This window comes from Pholcus phalangioides, unplaced genomic scaffold (assembly GCF_987345545.1).
Source record: "Pholcus phalangioides strain wild (caught in Gottingen) unplaced genomic scaffold, Ppha-v1.0 ptg000024l_1, whole genome shotgun sequence".
Lineage (NCBI taxonomy): Eukaryota > Metazoa > Arthropoda > Arachnida > Araneae > Pholcidae > Pholcus > Pholcus phalangioides.
This window is the reverse complement of record NW_028301616.1, coordinates 11943362-11964070: the sequence shown is the minus strand read 5'-3', so window position 1 is coordinate 11964070 and position 20709 is coordinate 11943362. Positions and strand designations below refer to the sequence as shown.

Here is a 20709-nt window from a genome sequence, read left to right as displayed (position 1 = left end):
GACTATTGTTGTTGAGCATTGTTCATAAAACCATTGTTTCTTTTTCAAGAAACAATACCAGATTATAAAATATCATTATTAATCCATCAATAACACTTACACATTTTCATTATCAACTTAGCTCAGTTTAAAAAGATACAATAATCATGCCAGCCGTTCTACAGAGCTCCAGGGTGTGGGTGGCTGAGTAATTGTTGGGCCCTTGAGCCTAAAAAAGTCTGGTATTTCAATGAAAATCCCTTTTGGGGCCTCCATCGGTCCATTGTTAAGCCATGACTGACTATAATCCCTTAGTAAGGTAATTTTTTTCGAACACAAACTGGAACAATACCTCTTTAGTTTGAATACAGTAGGAAAAAGACGAACTATTCCATAGGAAATTGCAACAATATAACAATAATAATGATTATTATAACCAGGACCGTCATTTCATCTTTTTCCGGGGGGGGGGCAAAGAACATATACTCAATGTATGTATATATACATTATATATATATATAGAAAGTGCACTAGAAATGGTATATGTATATATATATATTATATATACCATTTCTAGTGTACTTTCTAAAGCCGGGGGGCACCCCCCCCCCAAACGACGGGCCTGTTTATAACAATAAAAGTACACAAAGTTTCTACATTTCCAACATTTCTGGTTAAAAACGTCGACAAAGTAATTCACGGAAGACAAAACAAGTAATAAGAATGCAATTGTGAAAAATCAATCGTCAACAATAGAAAACCCCATTTTTTCCTTGTTAAATATCATATATAATTAAAGGAACTTTTATATACTACCATAGTTGTAACAATGCTATTTTCCAGCGTACGGAGGAGATCAATTTTTTTTTCCTCATCGTTCGACAAAAAATTATTGTTGTCCTTCAAAAACACCTTTCACCAATTCGACACGCTATAGCGCATGCGCGGTGCAATTACGTATGTGTGTGTGAGAGAGACAGTAATTTGTGAAAGTGTTTTAAATGTATGAATGTGACGGTCACATATATTTTTTCCCGTAAAATGACACACACAAGTGAAGAACAAGTTGATTGTCGTCAGGAGCCGAATTTCCTCTATTCTCATTGTATTGTTTTTGACAACATCAATACAATGAGAATACTGTACTTGCAAAGACAATGACGTACAAAACTTGAAACACCGTCATTACTGCAGCAATTGAGAAAATTTTGAAGACGCGTCGGGTTTTTCCAAGAATGGAATCGCTGGAAAAAACAATGGCGGTTTATGTTTTGTGTATGTTTAACGAATCCAGAATCCCTAAGTCCAAGCATTTTCTGGGACGGGGGGGGGGGGGGCTCCTGAATGAAGGTATATTAAAATCTTTGAGTATAAATAAAATTCTTCATTAATTTGTTGGGGGAAGGGAAAGCCCTGTTTGATTCGAGCCCCTCTCGATCCTTTTGTTTGAATAGCATTGTTTATTTCGGATCTGCTTTATGATATCAATGTTTCATGAACAATGAATCTTGGAAAAGATGATAGAAAACAATGATTTTCCAGAAAATTCTGAGGAAGCAATTCAAAATTCTCGCGCGTCAATCGGGTTGGATGGATTTTTTTGACCGATGGTGCCACCTGTTGGTATAATATACCGTTTTCAGTTCCGGATTGATCGTTAGCCAGAAAAACGCCATGATTCTTATTTATTCGGGTGTATACAGGAATGTTTGTGTAGAGGAGAAAGGTCACCGTGGAATGGTGTTTTAATGGGCGGAGATAGACTTGAAAGTCTGGGAGGGACACGGTCATTATTGCTGGGGGGGGGGCGACACGATGATGATGATGTCAATGTACATGCAATGCCCCCATGCCCCCCCCCCGTATCTCCGCCCATGTAATGGGCTAATCGGCTCAGGACAACCTCCTGTTGAAATGCCACAGTTTGTTTCTAATCATAGGCTTTGTTCAGAATGCGAATTTGAATTATTTCGTACTTGCGTAGGCGGAAACAGGGAAGAGCGAAGGGGACGATCCCCCCGCAGTTCACTTAAGGAAATGTGTTACTGACGTACAAGATCGGGCTTAAGAATTTTGCGGCCCGGTGCCAAAATAGCTTAGCGGTCCTCTAAAACTTTTCCCATCCCTCCGATGTTCGTAGTCATGCAAGGGGTTTGTATTGGCACCCGAGAATGGCTATCTCGAGCTACTATTTCATGGTAATGAGAAATCCATTCGGTAATAAATTTGGATAATGATGCTGCCTAGCGGAGAAATTACAAGTGTGCTCCCAAGACCAATGTATAAATATCTGTACGCAGGGAACCATAGTGGAAAGGCTGTCGGGGCTAGAGAATTGATTATTATCTACTTAGGGCCGCATTATCTACTCAGGGCCGCAATTAGGTACTCTTTCCGCCGGAGCAAACATGCATTTTGCTTCCCCCCCCCCCAGTGTAATTTCGAATAATTGATAAAATAAAGAAAGAATGATAAAGAAGCGTCCCATTTATTACAGCATCCGGGGGAACCACATCTACTCACGGGGGAGGGGTCTGTGAAAACCCTAGTTGTAAGGGTTCAAAATGTCTGAATGTTAGGGGTTCCTTGTCTTGAACAGAAATTTTAAGCTATTACTTTGTTTTGAAGTTGAGGTCAAAATTTAACTGAAGCATTTTTAATTCCGTTTTGTGGCCCCTAAAATTTAGCTGCCTGGTGCGATTGAAACCTTCGCACCTGCTTAAGTCCGGCCCTGCTGACATAGGCGAGCGGGTAGAGATAAGGAACCACCCCCCCCCCCCCTCCACGCTCGAGAACCCTGCATCCACTTATGATGACTTATAATTATAAATCCCAGGAAAAGATGATAAAAAATAATTACTTTCTAGAAAAAAAAAAGTCTGCGGAAGTAATTCAAAATTCGTGCGCTTTAATAGTATTTGATGGGAATCTTTGAACTGGTGCTGCCATCTGGTGATATAATATCACATTTTCAGTTTCGGATTGATTGTTGGACAGTAAAACGCAATAGGATTCTGATTTTTTGAGGAATGTTTGTGTGGATAAGAAAGTTCTGTGTTAAAGTGGTGTCTTATGGGACTGAAGTCAAAATACAGGCCTGAATATTTAAAGATTTTAATCATATTCTGCATAATTTTTTACTTTTTTTTTCTATTTTTCTTTCTTCAGGATGTATCGTTTTATTTGTGAAGGGATGATGAAACAAGAAAATTCCGCTAAAGCAATTCGAAAGCCCCACTTTTTAATAGGATCGGATTACAAAAAAAAAAAAAAAAAAAGAAGTTTTAGCTCGTGCTGCCACCTGTTGGCGTAATATCCCATTTTCGGTTTCGATTTGATTGTTAAGGAAGGGAAAAAACTATAGGAATTGTAAATTTTTCAAAGAATATACAGAATTAGGCCGACAATTTTTATTAGAGGAAAAATACGGGATATTGGGCTTCCAAATACCGGACATGGGCCAATCACCGTCAAAATAGATGCCGAAAGTAAGCAAAATCGCCAACCATTGCTAAAATTAAAGAGAAATCGCTAATCAATGGAAATGAAGTGCTACGACAAATTGCAGTGAATTAATATGTTAGATGAATGTTTTTTATTGGAAGTCATAATTATCGTAGTGTAATTTCAGAGTTGGGAATAGAATGGTTCATTTAAGAAGATAATCCTGCAGAGTATGGGAATGATGGCTTGATGGGCCCCCCCCCCCTCTCCCGAATCAAATTATAAAGATCACGATAACTGACTATTTTATTCATTCGAATTTCTTTACAGTTTTTTCAACTCTTTCTCTATGTATCAATTTTATTTAATTATTTGTAATTAAATTTAGTTTCATTACTGAGTGGCATTTTTTAATGAAAGTTTAAAGGGCCTTGGAAAGTGCTGTTCCCCCCCCCCCATCCCTATGAATGCGTTTTTAAACAAATATAATTGTATTCTAAATTTTTAATTGATTTTAAGTAGGGGGGGGGGACGCTATGGAATTTTGAATTTTACGGGTATGTAAAAAAGAAAGGCCTCTTAATGGATGGGCCAAATGGGGCTCAGGGATTCAAAATAAACATTTCAGCTATATATATATAGCTGAATATATATATATATAATATATATATATCTAATTGACAATTTCTATTAATTTTTAAATTTTCATAATTCTTTATTTTTATGTATTTCATATAAGTTTTATTTCTTTTCTGCCAAGTGTTCTGATTGTCAAGCTGCCGTGGCCTAGGCCCAGAGTCAAAGATGGCCTCAAAGATGGGCCCATGCCTTTAAGACGGCACTGGGTGCGGCATCTTCGTTTTTATCTTTATCTAGGCTGTCATCGCCATTGTCACTTTCAAATAGGATATCTTCTTCAGTTCCGTCCATCGCATTGCTGATGCAACACTTTTTGAAGGATCTGATGACAATTGCGGTGGAAAAAGAATTCCACGTCTCATGTACCCTTTGGCACACTAGGCCAATGTCAGGTTTCTTCAAGGCACATCTTTTTGTAGCTTCTTTATGAACACCAAAATCCTGATATAACAAAAAAAGTGTGTGCAATATATACGCTGGTGAAATAAATTAAGAGAATTTGCATATTTTATCGAATTTCATGAAAATAACTGGACTGAATGTAAAACCACTGCTTCTAGACAAAAATGCAAATCTTGTACGTCAAATACGTAAGCGTACACGTGTGTGTAGGCGGAGCCAGTAGAGAAACAGGCTTTATAAGAGCGCGTAAGTTAAGACGCATTTCGTTCGCTAGCACACCTCGGCGAATTTCTTGGTGTTATTTTGCAGCAATCGGTTAATTTCAAATTGTAACAGTAAAAATAAGTAACCACCAACGTTTAGATGATGGAATGAGGTGGCGAATTGTGGGGAGGCTAGAAGCAGGCCAATCTCAAGTCCAGATTTGTAGAGAGTTATAGGGATGAGGTCTTGGAGCCCTATGTTTTGCCTTTTCAGGGGTGCAGTTGGCCCTGAGTTCATTTTAATGGACGATAACGCGAGGCCACATAGAGCTCTTCTGCTCGACGATTTTCTAGAGAGTGAGGATATTCACCGGATGGATTGGCCAGCCAGATCTCCAGACCTTGACCCTATAGAGCATGTCTGGGACGCTCTGGGTAGGGCAATTGCAACTCGCAACCCCCCCTCCGGGAACCATCCAGGGAATGAACGTTTATTGCCATTTCTTACTTACTAAGCTCAACCGTCAGGTTTCTTTTTCCTTCGGGAACGTTGCTTTTTTTTTTGTTGGCCAGAGGCGATTTTCCATAGGAATCAGCACTGAGTGTTGATTGCATCACATTTTCTTTATTTTTGAATGGAAGAAGTACCGACCAGGGCCGTCTTAAGAGCATCATAGCCCCCCCCCCCCGGGCCAAGTGATGTTTTTGAGGCGTAACCTGGAAAATTCCAACCACTTATTTTTGTGAGGCCCCTCTCCACTTGAGGGCCCATGCGTTAAGACGGCAAATGGTACCGACACCTTCCCCCAATTCACTATACACGGCATTTGCTGTTGATGATGATTCTGGAAATTTTGGCGGCGATCTGTCTAAGCGTGTAAAAATGCGCGGAAAAAAAACAGTCACACGCACTCGTGTCTATGAAGAGATACATGTTTTAGATGAGAATCTCGCACGATAGAAGTGAAGCTTTTAGGTTCGGCACATGACTAGACGATTCATTTCAATTGAATTTAATTATTTTTAAAATTGAATTTAGAAATTTAATTAAATGGTGTAATAATGACGATGACCACACGACCGCATAGTGGCTGGGTGGCAAAACTATGAATATTTTTAGGTGGAATTTTTACAGATCCCGTTTTTTCCCAACGATCTCCGAAAAATTCCGGCGATTTAAACGAGTAAACCAATCCCACTTTTCGATTCTTCGCAAAGGCGCGTGTGCAATCTTGTGGAGAATAAAGCGAATTTACGCCGTAGATATGCTGTCTTTGAACGCAGGTTGGTAGCAGCGAAATTACCGTTATTTTCAGAGTATATAACCAGTAGGAGAAAAAACGCTCTCCGAAATCGGAAAATTCAGTATACTCATTCAAGGACTTCGATTGCCCGCGGGTTATACCAATAATACAGGATTTTGTACTTCAAGATAGAACTACTTTCCAAGGTCACGAGATTGTGGTAGATGATGGGAAGTGGAAAAAAAATTGCAATTTCCCTTGTCTCGGAATGAATGCGTCCCGTGAACAAAATTTTCATGTGCTTTTTTTCCTAAATTCCGGGTATTCGACGCACTAGTGCATTACCGGTACCTCCGCCAACCACAAACAAGAATTGGCGCAAATGCGCAGGGATTCGGCGCAGTTCTTGTACCCCTGGTGTTTCTTTGCTGAAATATGTGTTTGTTATAAGCAATCAGAATAGCACAGATAAGCAATGCAAAATTCCCAGGACAAGGAAAAACTTTGTTGTATGTGGAAATGCATAATATATGTTTGTTATAAGTGAGTTTACTTTGGTTACCTTGTAATAAAGGTTTGTAATCGGTATTTTTTGCTTTAAGTTGTTCACAAATGTTGCTCATTGACAAATGTCAAAATGTATATGAAAAAATTTATGTAATACGCTTCCTGTAGTCACACAAATAAATCATTAATATTTGTTTTTTTGATTGAGGTCCCATTATGTGCTTTTTATGGAAATCATGCCTTATAATTATTTCATATATTGAACATAATGAAAAACAACATCTTTGATAGATTTTCTTTTTAATCTTTTCAGCTGCCAATTTTTTTTTTCATTTTGTACAGTTGGAGCTATATGTATAATATATTTATATATAACATGTTAAACATAAAAATAGCAGAAAAAAGCAGTGTGTCAGAAAAATATCTTACATGTTGTAGTAAAACTAGACACTACTTCTGAATTGCACACGTTTTCTTCATCTCTCTCTTTTTTTTTTCTTTTCAAAACATTAATACAGTTATGAAAATACTGTCAATATTTATATACTGTATACATATAATATCAACTATATTATGTGTATATGCATTTTGAAAACATCTGAGGAGGGAATTTTCAAAACAAAAAAGGACTTTTACCAAATCCATTCAGAATACTTATGAGAGAATACATCGCATCGGAAAGGTGGGAGAGAGGACATAGAAATGGTCATTAATATTCAGTAAAATGGCAAACGTATCAAATAAACAAAAGCAATGTCTTTTCATTTCAGAATTTATCAAACCTTAGAGATAATTAGTTACTATTGCTTTACAAATTGTATTCAGCACCAGAAGCCCTATTATTCAGAAATAAAGTGGGAAAGATACCCAAACACTACATCGCTTCTGTACAAAAAAAAAAAAAAAAAAAAAAAAAAAATTTCAAGTCTTTAAAAGTCATTATAACAGATTCATAATCATTGAGAAATGCATGGCATAGAAGAGTATTAAAGTTATAACAGAGATGACAGGATCCTTCTCAAGTAAAAATAGAAAAGAAAGAATTGACTTTTCACACATTAATATGTATCTATTCTTTCTCAAGTATTCTGATATAATGATGGTAGGTAAGATATTGTGGTATCAATATCAAAGAGGCAAAACTTTCATAAAAAAGATCCACGGAGGCATGTCTAAGGAATGGAAAACTTTTTTTTCTAACACAGCATCTCAAATTTATGGTTCAAAACAGTGTGTCGTTTCAAACAAAAGTAAAACAGAAAAGGCAAATTTGTAAAATAATCATTAGGTCTATTTTTTTCAATAAAGAAATACAGACACCAGTATCTTCTGATTTCACAATAGAACCTCTCGTATCCACCCTAATTAGGACAGAGGGTAAGCTGATATAAAGAAAATCTGGACAAACAATAAGATTGAAATCAGGGTGAGATTAACTGTATATATACTTTACATTGGATCAGTCTGATACTTGATGGAGCAGTACCAAATTTCACAATGAGCATGTTAGGCAAATAAATTACAATCACTTCACACAAAATAGGGAGATTGTGTTTTATAAACTCAATAGGAACCTACATGCTAAGAATTACACATTCTGGAGCAGGGCCTATATTCTGATATATTTGGCAGGCCCATCCCAGGTCAAAATTTTTCACAGGTCCCTCTACAGTTTATTCATATGAAACACAAAATAAAAGATAAAATTTGTCTCAATCCCTAAGGTGGGAGCCCATTCAATGCTGTATCCTATAGTAACATATAATCACTAATATCAAGTACGGAATGATTTTTATTTTGACAGCATTTTCAAGGAGGGTTGGAAAAGAGAGGTTCTCCATAATACCTTCGAAACCAAAACTAAGCTTCCATAATCATATGAAAAATAATGATCAGATAGATTGGATGCTGCTGATATAAATTCAGTGTTACAGAAGATACAGCCGGTGCCTCACAATTCAACACTGAAATGCCGAATTACCACATAATTGCTGGGCAATACAGTATTTTCAATTATTTTCAATGCAAGTCTATCTGGCAACTTCATTCATGCATGAGAAATCTAGAGAAACCACGGTGTAGAATTGTGAGGCAATCTGTGCTTAATAATTATCATTCAGTTACATTGTAGGGGGAAGTCACATAAAAAACCAATTTTTTAGCATTTGAAGTGATATAAATATTTCGCTTAATATTTTTTGCTTCATTTTCAAATTTCAAATTTTTCAAACTGCTTTGTGGTACGAATATAGTGAGATTTAAAAGCACAAAAAAATATATACTATAGTGTATACATATTTCATTTATCGGCTCCTTATCACTAGAATTGCATAGATAGAATTTTTGCTGTACAAATAACACGCCTGTGAATACATACACATAACAATATTTCTTTTGCATCATAATTGTGAAATACATACAAGCGAAATTTGTTTGTCAAACTGCTTGTGCCAGCTACACAATGTGCATACGTGTTACAAATTACTAGCTGTCATTATTTTTACAAATTCTAATCGCCAACGTGTTTCTATAATAGAGTTGTTAATACAATATTATGATGCGGTGAAAATGCTGTGTATTTTGGCACTGTTCTTCCATCTGAGACAGTTTTTAATTAACATATTCATTTGCTGTATAAGTGCTTGGTTTTTTTTTTTTTGCAGGTGATTTCGATGAAATTAAAGTGTTTCCAGAATTCTCATGAAAATTTGAAATGCTTTAAATTACAGTATAATAGACCTATAGTTGTAGTGCTAGGTAAATTAGAACTACCCACCACAATGTCTAATACATTATAATGGTTTTGGCATCAAGCGATTTGGCAATTTATATCAATGCTTGCATTAAATATGTATAAATATAAATCAAGTTTATATTTCTCCTTATGTGTATTAAAAAAAGTAAAGAGTTTGCTCGATAATTTTATAATTTCCAAAAATGAACTGATTGTCAGAGTGAAAATTCAAGAGCCAGTTCTGGTATAAAATATGGGATTTTATAGAAGAGGTTTGTAATGTAACTGTTTATGTTTCTGCCATGACATTCTACAGGTCAAACAGTTGTCGCTTGTTTGAATATTCTAGAGCAATCTCTTTCATTGAACATATCGTTAAGGTAAAGGGTGTGTCACATTAAATTTATTTGTAGAGAAAGCACTCTATACAGGGAAATGACAGTTATGAAAACGTTCCAGGGATATGAAAACCTTGTTACTCTGACTATGTGACAAAGTAGAAAAATGGAAATTTTATCTAGAAAAGCATAGGCAAACATTGTTTTGTACTTTTAACTTTACTATGCAATACAGATAATGCAGTCATGGTCCATCTCAATTATTTTTCTTTTTGCGTTTTTAGAACATTAACATGCTTTCCAATGTGTATTTGTTTTTTTTTAAAAATAGGTGCTTCAAGATCATTTTGAAAATCTTCTCTAGGGAAAACAGTCATGTATACCATACATATTAGAATTTTTCACAATATTCAACAATTTTCTCTTCTGCAGTTTCCATAAGATAACTTTCTTTCCTCTATCAGTTTGGAAGTTTTTGCATCACCACAGTGCTACATCGACATGCACTCTATTAGCATTATTTCAATAATAATAATAATAATGTAGAAAATATTAAATAATGTAGACAATATATCTAAATTTCATAGAGTTCATTACTTCATTCAAACAACATATTTTTAAAAAAATTACATTCCATCGAAAAAAAAAACCACAGACATCAGAAAGACTATCAGTGTAATATGTACATCTGCACACACTATATATAGCATGTACACAAAAAGGAATGCTTATAAATTATGAAAAATTCGAAAAATGTTTTGACTCACATTGGCCCCCTAATTTCACTGGACATTTCGAAACATGCCTGAGCGTACATTAGGCACACGTGCATTAGTACTTAAAGCACCAACTCGTAGTGGAAGGCAACTCATACATTTTAAAAGGAACAAAAAATACTCATTATTGCTGCACGAACGAGAGAAACTCAAATCACAGATCCAAAAAATCCCAACCAAGGCTTACAATTTTCTCTCTAATAGAAATTAGTGTGTGGAGAAGAAACCAAAATCTTTACAATTAACGAGAATATGTTTTCAAAGAGAGAAGAGGGCAATTTAATATTTTTAGATCTAATTTTTCACAGCTTTTCTGAAAAGCTAATAAAGTTTACAAAATTTTTTTGCAAATTGAAAATAAGCCATCAATTCATATCGAAAAAAAAAATTAATACATATTTTATACCAGTCCAGCTGTGTAAAAATCATGCAACATAAAAAACGTAACAATATGTAAAAAAAGAGATACGAATTTCAAGGCTGTATCAATGGAAAAAGAACCAGAGAGAAAATTGTGTCAAAACACACAAAAATGTACATATCAACAGCTAGAAACTATAAATATCTATACATACAAAAGAACAAAAACGATACAATAAAATATAAATTTCATCGCTAGTATATATATATATTATATATATACAGAGATAAGGGGAGACAAATACAGAGGGCATAAATGCTATCAATAATATTGACTTATTATTTTGATGATTTATATATAAGATAAAAGCGATCACTTTTTTTTCTCCTCTACATGAAATGACATCGGGAACATTCAACAACAGAGTTTCTCCAACCATGAAGACAAACAAAAAAAAAAACCATATTAGTTCAAGGAACTTTTTATCAGTGACGGCCATCAAACTTAAAAAATTCAGATCTGACAACTCCTGTCGACCACAAAAACTATCACTGGTAAGAAAAATAAAAAGGAATGCTCACAGAAAACGAGATGGTATAAATGCTGACAAAAGGGGGGGGGGGAAATGCAGGGGTTCAGCTCTATCAGAACACTCTGATCAGGAACCACGACAAACAAAAATTCAGCTATAGTTTTCAGTAGCTGCTTATTCATTTAAAAAAATTATTTGTATAGAAAACTATATATGATCTGTCATCTATAATACAATCAAAATATGTTACTGGCTAAAAAAAAACATCAGTTACTCCACCTAAAAATAACTTGAAAATACACTATATATATATATATTTTATAATCTCTGAAACCATTTTCTCATCCACTCAAAAACATACGCTCAGTTCAGTCTCCATTCACACATATACTCATGTTACACGATCATCTGCTGCAGCGTCTGCTAAAAAATACTTTTCAACAAGGCGCAGTGACAACATCGTCAAAATGTATACAATAAACAGAACTAATGACGATTAAAGGAAATCTTTTGGTAGATACAAAAAACCTCTCTTGTATTGGATACTTGTAACATAAAGTAACAAAAATAACAACTCAATGTTCTCATTGACTTTCTTTTTTTCCCCCAAGTCTGCAAAAAAAATCTTTCATTTGTCTACAACATGGAATCAGAATTTCAGAGACAGGCTCAGCAAGATTAACTTCCAGCTGATAGGAGATGAGACCAATGATTAAGATGCTAAAGAAAGAAATGAACATGGTTTTCAATATTGTGAAAGATGGGGAAATAAAACTATCATATAATGGAAGAAAATATCAAAACAGAAAATTTAATTTCTTATTAACTAATTGATCTCAATTCGGATCATCAAAGCCAACACATCTATAAAATAATTTGATTTACTCAAGAGTCTGATGCTGCGTTATGGGCTGCCTTTCGAGATTTTTTTATAAATAAATAAGTGTTCTATCTGTTCAAGAAACAGAAATAATTTTTTTCAGTTTAAGAAAAGACCTTGCCAGAAAACCTCTCTTATGGGGAACCAATTAGAGGATTTAGTGGCCATGAAAGGTCATACAAGTTTCACTTAGAATTCAGTTTTATCTCCCTCCCCCTTCACATATACAGTAGAAGTAGTCATGTGAACCCGTCAAATATTGGACCAGGGTGTGCCAGATTACTGGAAGTTAATGAAAAAAACCCCCTATTTATGAATAATATAAACTTCTGGGTGTAGACATTGACATGCTTTCTTCTATGCTTGAAGAAAACCCACCTAAAAATGCCGGATTACAAGACGGGCCAGACTAACACACAGCTTGATTATAGAGTCTACTGTATATTTCCAAAATTCATATTCCACAATTATTTTTATAACCCTATGTAATAGCTTTTTATTGAAATTTATTGTTACATACATCTTAATAATCTGTGTAAATCTTTCAGTACGATGAGTTATCAACCATTCATAAAGTCTAGTGTCATTTTACAATATTTTTTTATACCAGACCTTCAAATTAAAAAAGAGGGAAATCAACTGGGCTCCCTAAAACCAAAAACTCAACAAACCCCACGACTACAAATCTATTTTACAATAAACTTCCCTTAAAACCAGAGTTACAGATAAAATATAGACTACTAATACCAGCTCATACAACATTCGAATTTCTAGTGGGCCTGCTCATATGCAAAGTAGAGTGAATCAAACTTACCTACAACTTCAACGTAATTAGCAGGATACAAGCCAACTCTACCATCTTTCCTCCCTTTACACCATCCCTGCTCATCTTCATCTTCTAATTTTTCAAATGTTTCCCCTACAGCAAGATACAGAAAAGAAAAATGAGTGAGAAAATGAATGTTCCAAGTGAATCACAATTTCATACAGATTTAGAGATGAGTATAGAAAAATTGACATTTTTTTTGTACAAAAATGAGACAAAAAATCCCTTCTATTCCTTAAGATTTCATTATTGGTAAATTAAATTTTCACAAGTGGATTAGGTAATAATATTTATTTATTTATGCAATATTGTTGGCCATTCAAGGCCTATATAAGATGACGCTGTAGATTTGTACACATATGCTTTGTAACATTTGACAAGAAATCTGAATCATGGGGAGTTACTAATAGTAGAGGGGAGCTTTTTCCATTCAACTATGGTATTGGGAAAGAAACTGAATTTAAAACAATCCGTAAAGGCAAAAATATTAAAAAATTTTTTTGGGGTGGTCAAGTCTATTGGAAACATAGGACAATGAAGACTTGGTCAGAATACCGGGCGCCAACCTTGAAAACGCAGAAGTCCTGTAATTTCCTGGAAAAATCCCGTAACTTTCTGCAAATACTGTAATTTCCTATGCATAATCCGTGGAGTACAAGTCAGAATAAAGAAGAATTAAATGTAAAATTAGCAAAATATGTGTATATTTTTATAAGGTAACAGACTGTGCATGGATGCAACATTTAGCAGAAGCAATATTTTCTCATGAAAATCCCAAACACTTTCCTCAAATTTCTCAAGATTTCATTAAAGGAAGAATAAATTTACTCATATAGATTACAGGACCTTTTGGTTCTCACAGCAGCGAAATGACAATGTGCAACTGCAAATTATGTAGGGCTACTTTAGTTCTTGAACATGCATTTATCTTTTGGCAATTTCACTATCTGAAAACATCACAGGGGTGGGAAGTGACAAAGTTCATTTCGGAGAAACAAAATATAGGATTCTGAGCAGTTTTGGAGCAGCAAAATGAACTTACAAGAATATTGTCGTTAATCCCCATCCCTTTTCAAAATAAAACAACTGCACTCTCTTTTGTTAGCAAACATCTTTTTATCAGCTTGGTTTTTGTTTTTGGTGTTTCAGGCTTTTGACACCTTGTTTGAAAGAGAGCGGCTGTCATAAAATTTTTCCCACCAGTCTATTTAAGATGATTTTTGCTTACTGAGGGCACTATTTGCTGTCTGGAACAGCAGCAGTTTAACCCTTTAAAGGGCGCGACATCGAAATATGAAAAATATAAAAAAATAACGATGTACCGATGCATATGGGTGTACATATTAAGTTTTTCAAAAAATTAAAAAAAAAAATTGCATTTTTATTAATATATGAGGTGGGATACCGTTTGTCCCACCGCGCACTTAGTGCTTATCAATGCGGTGAAAATGCTTGGCAGGGAAAGCATTACTAAGGCACATTTACAATAGTGCTTATTTCATTTTATTAGCCAGGAAAAGATTACAATAGTTAAAGGATGTCATAATATGGAGAAATACTTCTAAATTGTATTTTAAATGTTGATGGAAGACATAAAGTCTCAAATAATGACGTGCTAAGTACAAAATTCTATAGCAATCTCTCTGACAAATGACTCAATAAGGGTCACACTTTATAGTTTGCCAAAGTTGGGGTCACCTTTCTTTAGCTGAACTGAATTATCGTTCAGGTGTAGGTGGACCAACATCCAGGTGAATCTTTTCACTGGCATTAGTTTACTTATGAAAATATCGGCCAGAATTGGATTTGTTGACCAGTAGTCTCTGTAGATAGGAAGTTTTTTTATGTCCATAGCTAAATTTATGGCTAAAAAGCATAGAAACTCATCTTCAGAACTGGATCAAAGCTCTTTCCTTCCTGGGTTACATAAAGATTTGTTTGGAAAACGATATGCTCAATCAGGGCTGATGAAAAAAAAAAAAAAAATCGCAATAGGAGATTGTTCTTCCAGGTCCAAAATCTCATCACTTGACCCAGTCCTTTCTCTGAATTCTGGAACAGTGTTGTGTGGTGGGGTTTTACTCAAGTTATTATATCTATTGTTGATGGTCCTGGAGTCGATGTTTCATCAGCAATAGATTCTTCTACGATAGTCAATTCTTCATCCCCGATACGCGAAATTCTTCCCATTCTTGCACTTCATCATCATCAAGTTCAATTGAGGATTCTGGATCCAATGGTATTTCTTCAATCAAAGCAAGAGCTTCAGCAGCTGTTAGTCCTTTTCGAGGCATTTTGAATTTTCTTCTACTTTATAGAGGGAACCATTCTCTGTACTAAAGAAGAGACACAAATAAAAAAAAAAAATTCCAGACGCAACAGTATCATGTTACAAAACAAGCATTCCAAAGAGATTTCCCAAGGGTGAGGAAATTGGTGCTGCCCTCTGTAGGGGGGATGCTGTAGACGCGCGGTGGGACTACATGTATCCCACCCTTTTTCTTCAGCAAATACGTTCTGAACAAAAATCTTGTGGATTCAAAAATTACTTGCAAGACAAAATTCATAATACTGTACATTGAATTTGTATCATTTCACCCAGTTGGTGATGCAAAATTTGGTAAAAATCTGCAATCACTTTTTTTATAGTGTCAGCAAAAATATTTGACGAAAAAGAACTACCATTAGTAATATGAAAAAAGATTGTGGACAACTAGAGCCATCTTCTGATAACTTTTGGAATTATAAACTACATTTTAATTTGATTTGTAGCAAAAAATTCCTATTTTTCGTGGAGTTATGAATTTTTGAAAAAGGTGGGATAAAGGGGTTCCCACCGCCCTTTAAAGGGGTTAAAAATTTTCTGTTTTCAATTTTTTATACTCTGAAAGAAATTGTTGCAAAATGGGAAAGAATTTAGGAAGAATCAACACGATGTTTGGCGATTCATCACTCTTTATTTGGCGAGATTGGCGACTAGACATGCATTATTGCCAAATAATGTGCCTAGACATGCGTTATTTGGTGATTTTACACTTGTTATTTGGCAACATTGGCAATTTAATGCTGGTTATTCGGTAGTTTCTGAATTAGCATTCGTAATCCGGCGGACATGCTCTTTTATCCTGGAATGAAATTTTTTTTTCATGAAACATCTGGATTCAACGCAATGACAATCGTCTACAGCAATTTCTGCTGCTTCCAGTGGCAACATTTTTTTTTGAAAACGGAAACTGACTCACATTTGCGCTTTAAAGCTGAAAGACCATTGCAAACCATCTTTAGTTGCATGATCACAGATATTATCAGGGTTTCGCGATGGAAAGCCCCGTCATGGGACAGGGAAAGTGTTAAGGGCAACCAGACTTTACTAATAGCTTTCAAAAAATAAAAAAAGTAGCATACCAGTCTTAAAGGACAACTCATCTGCTTCAGCACCTTCATAATCATATAAAGCTCGCACAGGAACACCAGGTTCTCCTGTATCAACTAAAGCATCATTTGAGCCTTCATCCCATTCCTCCTGGTCATCATCAAATGGGGTAGAATCATGTTGACCGTTCCTGAAAACCAAATTATCAATGCTGATGAATTAAAGATAATTATTAGCTACTGTTAACTGCTGAAAACAATCTTTGAGACTCAATAGTCATAATATGCTACAAAACATGCGATTGATTGTTTAAGCTTTTGTGTTTTCCAGAAGCACAGTCATGAAAGCACACTGCAGTTCACCAAATCAACACTTTCCAGCATATAACATTATTCATTGAAGGTTCGTTAAATAAGGTGCACAAGTAATAAATGCAATAATAGTCTCTGCCAGTGTTTGAGAAGGGCTGTCCCCATATTCATATTAGAAATGAAAATGGCAAATGTCTCAATTTGTGTGTTTACATAAGTATGATGTTTAATGCCTGTCTGTTCTCCACAGAGAGACTTTTTTAAATGGAAGACTGAATCATGCCTCAAAGTCAAAAACTGCAGAACACTAACTTCAGCGGACCACTAATGTGCCACAAGCTGGGATCAAACCTAGGATCTCAAGATGCAAGTCCATCATGATGCCCACAATACTGCATAATGACAGATGCACATATAATATTACTTCTTATATTGCAAGGCTTGATCGTATTGCAGAAGCTGAATAAAGCAGATTCCATCTCTCAACCAACTCTCATGAAAACAGATCTTTCTTAAAACTAACTTTAAAAGAGATCTTATGTTTCTACAGTGTGTGTGTATAAAATAATTTGTAGTATGTGAGTACCCTACCAGCGCTACAGAATTTAATCTACTAATTTTTTGCACTTTTATTTTTGCCTAATTTTTACATGGTATTTTTGCAATGCAATATGTTATTCTATTAAGTACCTGAAAGATTCAATATGCAAAACAGGCATAATTAATTTTGCAGATTTTTCCTAAATCGACTGATCTTCCGTCTCAGTTGAACTAGATAAGCAGGCTTTTTCTGCTCTACTGTAAAATCATTATTTTAAAATTTCTTTTGATAAACACAATCTATAATACAGTGAAACACCTATATAACAATACTAAAGGAACCAGAGAAATATATTGTTACATAATAAGACTGAATATATTAGCACTGTGAAAAGTGCATTGGGAACTAAAAGTAATATCATTATACAGGCGGTAATTGATATATAGAGTATAGTAAGGTATCATTATATAGGATTTTCACACCGCTGTACAATACATACCCCCTATTTTGAAAAAAAACCAAAAAAACAAGGAAATACACAGACACACTTACATGTTTTCTGAAGAGTTCTGGTTGGAATTTTCCTTGGGTTTGTTGTTCTTGATATTTTTGCTGTTGTTTTTATTGTGGTTGTTAATACTCGTAAGGGTCACTCCAGAATCACTATTATGTGATTTCTTCTCTTTCTTGGATATATTGTGGAAGTCTGGGTTATATTCCTGCAAAATGATAACACAAACAAAATTGTTATGTTCTTAATTTTTTTTCCCTGTCTGAAAAAGTAACAAAGAAAAAAAAAGAAATATGCAGCGCAAAAAGAATAAAAAACTTGTATTAAACATAGATACATAACAACTTTATATTAATGTAGATGAAGAAATGAAACATGCATGCAAACTTTAATAAAAATCAAGTGAATCCACCACCAACAGCACACACACATGTACAGCCTTTGCTAAAGTAAAAATTTTTTTTTCCCGAGAAACAAGTGGTAGGTGCAAAGCAAAAAAAAGAAAGATTGGTAATATTCCAGAATTGTGTCGAATATAAAAGCTTTATGATCACCAAAATGCACAATCCAATCACATGAGATCTAGGAAGCACTAAACAAAAGCTTTCATGATGAAAAAAATCAATCGACTGTGCAGCAAAATTACATCAAATGAGAAATCAGAGTCGGTCAAAAATGTTCTGGTTCCAAGCTTGTTCAAGTATTGATACCGAAATAAGCCAGACTTTGTTTTCCCTCTACAAAATCAGTTTTTACACAAAATGAGACTATATCCACATTGCTTGCATGTGCAGTTTTTGAAACACAGCTAAAAAAGTGAGGATCAGTGAGAAAGGTATTGGACAGTGTTAAAAAATAAACTCAGATCGGGTAATAGAGTTGTTGACGAGATATTACAAATACCTAAAGCAAATACACAAGCTGTTGTTTATAAAAACAAAGAATCCTACACAAGAGTATTTTTTTTTTATCCACATATATCCACTTTCGTGATTGCATGAGTTAAATAGTTGATGAGAAAAAAACAGCAATCTAACTGATTTTTTAGGGTTAGGAGAAAGCAAAACAAAAAGAGAACAAAACAAAAGGAATGAGATACTATTGATAGCATAGTTGGATTAGTAAAGGAAGACTTGTTAGGTGCCCCAAAAGATAAAAACAATGTGAAACTTAGGAAATCATACAGGAAGGTCTTCCCCAATTCTGTGTTGATTTACAAGCAATATTCCACTTTCAGGGAACGTTCCTTTCTTGCTTTTGCCAATGATGTCCCGGAACTCCTCACAGTACTCCTAAAAAAATGACAGCCGAAGCATACAACGCAGATTTAAAACAAAAAAAGTGGTGATACATAGATAATTTTTCTTTTCTGTCTTCAGACTAAGATGATTTTTTTAAAAAGTGAAATAAAATCACCATTCTATTTTATCACAGGTTTTTCTCACAAAACTCAGGCTCTTTCATCAAATTATAAGCCATTTTATGAATGAAATGCTCATTTCAGAAATTAAGGGCACCATTACTAACCTGGAGTAAACATCAAAATATTCTGTAATACAAAATAAAGTGTAATGTATGACACTGAGTATATCAATGTTGTTGTTCCAATAAAAAAAATTATGTACTTTAAATTAGCAGCAAAGCATTACAAGGGAATTAGACATAATTTTGACAACATTTTTAAGGTTTGCCTTTTCTTTTCTCAATAAAAAAAAATATTTTATAAAAAGGTTAAGAAAAGAAAATGATGGAGATTCTGTTTAATACCACCATTGCTAAATTGAATCGGCCATTCATTATGCTTGTTTATCAAAAGCTGAATCAATACAATATTTTTCAACAAACTTTGCAAAAATATTTGGATTCTGCTTTCTGATGCAAAAATTTAAAACTGAGACAAAACAAATGATACCAAAATTTGAAGGTTCCTATTTTGATGGTCTCCAAATTATGTCTTGGGGAAATGCCCTCTTGAAAATAACCCCTATTGTCATGCAGAAACTATGCCTAGCCAGAATGCAATTCTGGACACATGGTAGTAATTTAGTCAATAATTGCTTTGATCACAGCAGTTTCTTCTTCCGCCTGATGCACATTTTTTAGCTCTTCAAATCAGAACTGTATCTTTAGTTGTAAAATTCAAGTGAATCAATATTAATATACGAATACAAAGGCCATGATAGGCAAAATGCCCAATGAGGTAGGTGGCTGAGGAAAAAGATGTCCATAACAAATATGGGCATCATAAACTGAAGAGCCAAAAAAACTGGTATAGGCATGCGTATGCAAATAAAGAGATATGGAACCAATCAGAGTACGGCGCTGCGGTCGGCAATGCCTATATAACACAACAAGTGTCTGGCATAGTTGTTAGATCAGTTACTGCTGCTACAATGGCAGGTTATCCAAATTTAAGTGAGTTTGAACGTGGTGTTATAGTCGGCGCACGAGAGATGGGACATAGCATCTCCGAGGTAGCGATGAAATTTGGATTTTCACGTACCACCATTTCACGAGTGTACCGTGAATATCGGGAATACGGTAAAAAATTAAATCTACGACATCGCTGTGGCCGGAAAAAGATCATGCAAGAACGGGACTGACGAGAATCATTAAACGTGACAGACGTGCAACCCTTCCACAAATTGCTGCAGATTTCAATGCTGGGCCATCAACAAGTGTCGGCGTGCGAACCATTCAACGAAACATCATCGATATGGGCTTTCGGAGCCGAAGGCCCACTTGTGTACCCTTGATGACTGCACGACACAAAGCTTTACGCCTCGCCTGGGCCCAACAACACCAACATTGGACTGTTGTTGCCTGGTCTGATGAGTCTCGGTTCCAATTGCTTCGAGCTGATGGACGTGTATGGGTATGGAGACAACCTCATGAATCCATGGACCCTACATGTCAACAGGGGACTGTTTAAGCTGGTGGAAGCTCTGTGATGGTATGGGGCGTGTGCAGTTGGCGTGATATGGGACCCCTGATACATCTAGATACGACTCTGACAGGTGACAGGTACGTAAGCATCCTGTCTGATCACCTGCACCCATTCATGCCCATTGTGCATTCCGACGGACTTGGACAATTTCAGCAGGACAA

At 35.2% G+C, this 20709-nt stretch overlaps 1 protein-coding gene across 2 annotated transcripts in view; it reads right to left on the bottom strand.

The window, feature by feature from the left end:
* Positions 1-7315: 7315 nt before the first annotated feature.
* Positions 7316-20709, bottom strand: part of LOC149068736 (protein kinase C and casein kinase substrate in neurons protein 1-like) — a 39989-nt gene continuing 26595 nt past the window's right edge. Inside the window, exons 7-11 of one of the 2 annotated variants that reach the window (XM_089251280.1) lie at positions 18786-18893; positions 17643-17809; positions 16271-16428; positions 12854-12958; positions 7316-11879 (exon numbers count right to left, since the gene is read on the bottom strand). In XM_089251280.1, coding sequence (XP_089107406.1) covers positions 11872-11879; positions 12854-12958; positions 16271-16428; positions 17643-17809; positions 18786-18893 — 546 coding nt within the window. In that variant the 3' untranslated portion in view covers positions 7316-11871. The remainder of the gene's footprint in view (positions 11880-12853; positions 12959-16270; positions 16429-17642; positions 17810-18785; positions 18894-20709) is intronic. The other variant, XM_089251281.1, reaches the window with a different exon arrangement.